The sequence below is a fragment of the Rhinopithecus bieti genome, unplaced genomic scaffold, assembly GCF_001698545.2.
Source record: "Rhinopithecus bieti isolate Rb0 unplaced genomic scaffold, ASM169854v2 scaffold_41665, whole genome shotgun sequence".
Lineage (NCBI taxonomy): Eukaryota > Metazoa > Chordata > Mammalia > Primates > Cercopithecidae > Rhinopithecus > Rhinopithecus bieti.
Genome location: NW_016892855.1, coordinates 1 through 1473, shown reverse-complemented (window position 1 = coordinate 1473; position 1473 = coordinate 1). Strand labels below are relative to the sequence as shown.

General features: G+C 36.9%; 1 protein-coding gene across 1 annotated transcript; it reads right to left on the bottom strand.

The window, feature by feature from the left end:
- Positions 1-315: 315 nt before the first annotated feature.
- LOC108525933 (putative protein ZNF321) lies at positions 316-942 on the bottom strand. The gene is given in 3 exon segments (XM_017866694.1): positions 316-443; positions 445-693; positions 695-942. Coding segments are annotated over 3 exon segments (546 nt in total). The 3' UTR covers positions 316-394.
- Positions 943-1473: the final 531 nt, after the last annotated feature.

Genomic DNA, 1473 nt, shown 5'->3' with positions numbered 1-1473 from the left:
ATGAAGTCTACGATGGCATGTAAGGGATGATGTCTGACTAAAGTTCTTGCCACACTCATTACATTTGTAAGGTTTCTCTCCAGCATGAATTCTCCTATGTCTTTTAAGGTTTGATTTGAAACTGAAAGCTTTGTCACATTCTTCACATTTGTAAGGTTTCTCTCCAGTATGAAGTCTACGATGGCATGTAAGGGAATACATCTGGCTGAAGGACTTGCCACACTCATTACATCTGTGAGGTTTCTCACCAGTGTGACATCTACGATGGCATGTAAGGTTTCGCTTCCGATTAAAGAGCCTGCCACATACATCACATTTATATTGTATCTCTCCTAAATGGATTATCTGATGTTTCCTTAAGAGTGAGCTACAATTAAAGGCTTTGCCACTCTCATTACATTGGAAAGACTTTTCTCTCATGTGTACCTCCTGTTTTGTGTGAGTAATGAAGAATTCACGAAATTATTCCCATAGTTATTAGAAATACAGGTTTTGGGTCTACAAGAAATTATTTGAGATGTTGGAACTGAGGAAGCATCATTGTTAGACTTCTCGACTTGGCTACCAATTTTCCCTTCAGTCTGAAATATGTGCAGTTCAGGCAGATGTGAATGAAAGCTTGATCCAAGCTGATCTTTAATAGGCTTGTTTCCAGCATGCCTTTGATCATATCGGTCTGTACTACCAGTCAACTTTTGATTTTGTCATGGGTGCTTCATGGCTATTTCTTTCATCTTCTTGCCACTGAAACTCAAAGTTATGAATATCTTTCTCAATTTCCTGAAAGCAAAAGTCTCCAATGTGATGACTTTCATGTCTTTCCAATGTTCCTGTGTGGATCACTTCTCTATTGCTTTGTGCAGTTGACAAGAACTCCATCATGCATTTGGAAGAGATATCTACAAAATATAAACACCAGTAGGTGTACAGATGGTAAATCATACTGAAATGTGTAAATATGACACAAAAAACAATACTTATTTTAAACTTCCCAAACATGATCTTCAAAGTTTAGAAACACAAAAGGAGTAAGATTCTTTAATAAATAAAGGGCTATTACATGTGCTTCAAATCATTTCTATGGAAGCTTATTTCCAGTATCATGACAAAACACTGACAGGGCACAAATGTGTGTAAGCCTAAAGTAAGGAGTATTTTCCACTGTGACCCTAAAGTGTCTAACAGTTTGCAAAAAACATATCACTGTCAATCAATAAAAGTATATATTCTTCATATTTACAGCATATTTACTGTATGCAAATAAATGCTAAAGGACCACAGGATATACGGTATTGGTAAACAATCCACAACAAGCTCATGTAAGAATAACCAAAATCAATGGAAATTCTGTATTGTCAAACAATCATAGCACTGAGAAGATAAGAAAACATTACAAAATTTAGCCAGGCATGGTGGCCTACGTCTGTAGTCCCAGCTACTCAGGAGGCTGAGGCACAAGAATTGCTTGAACCC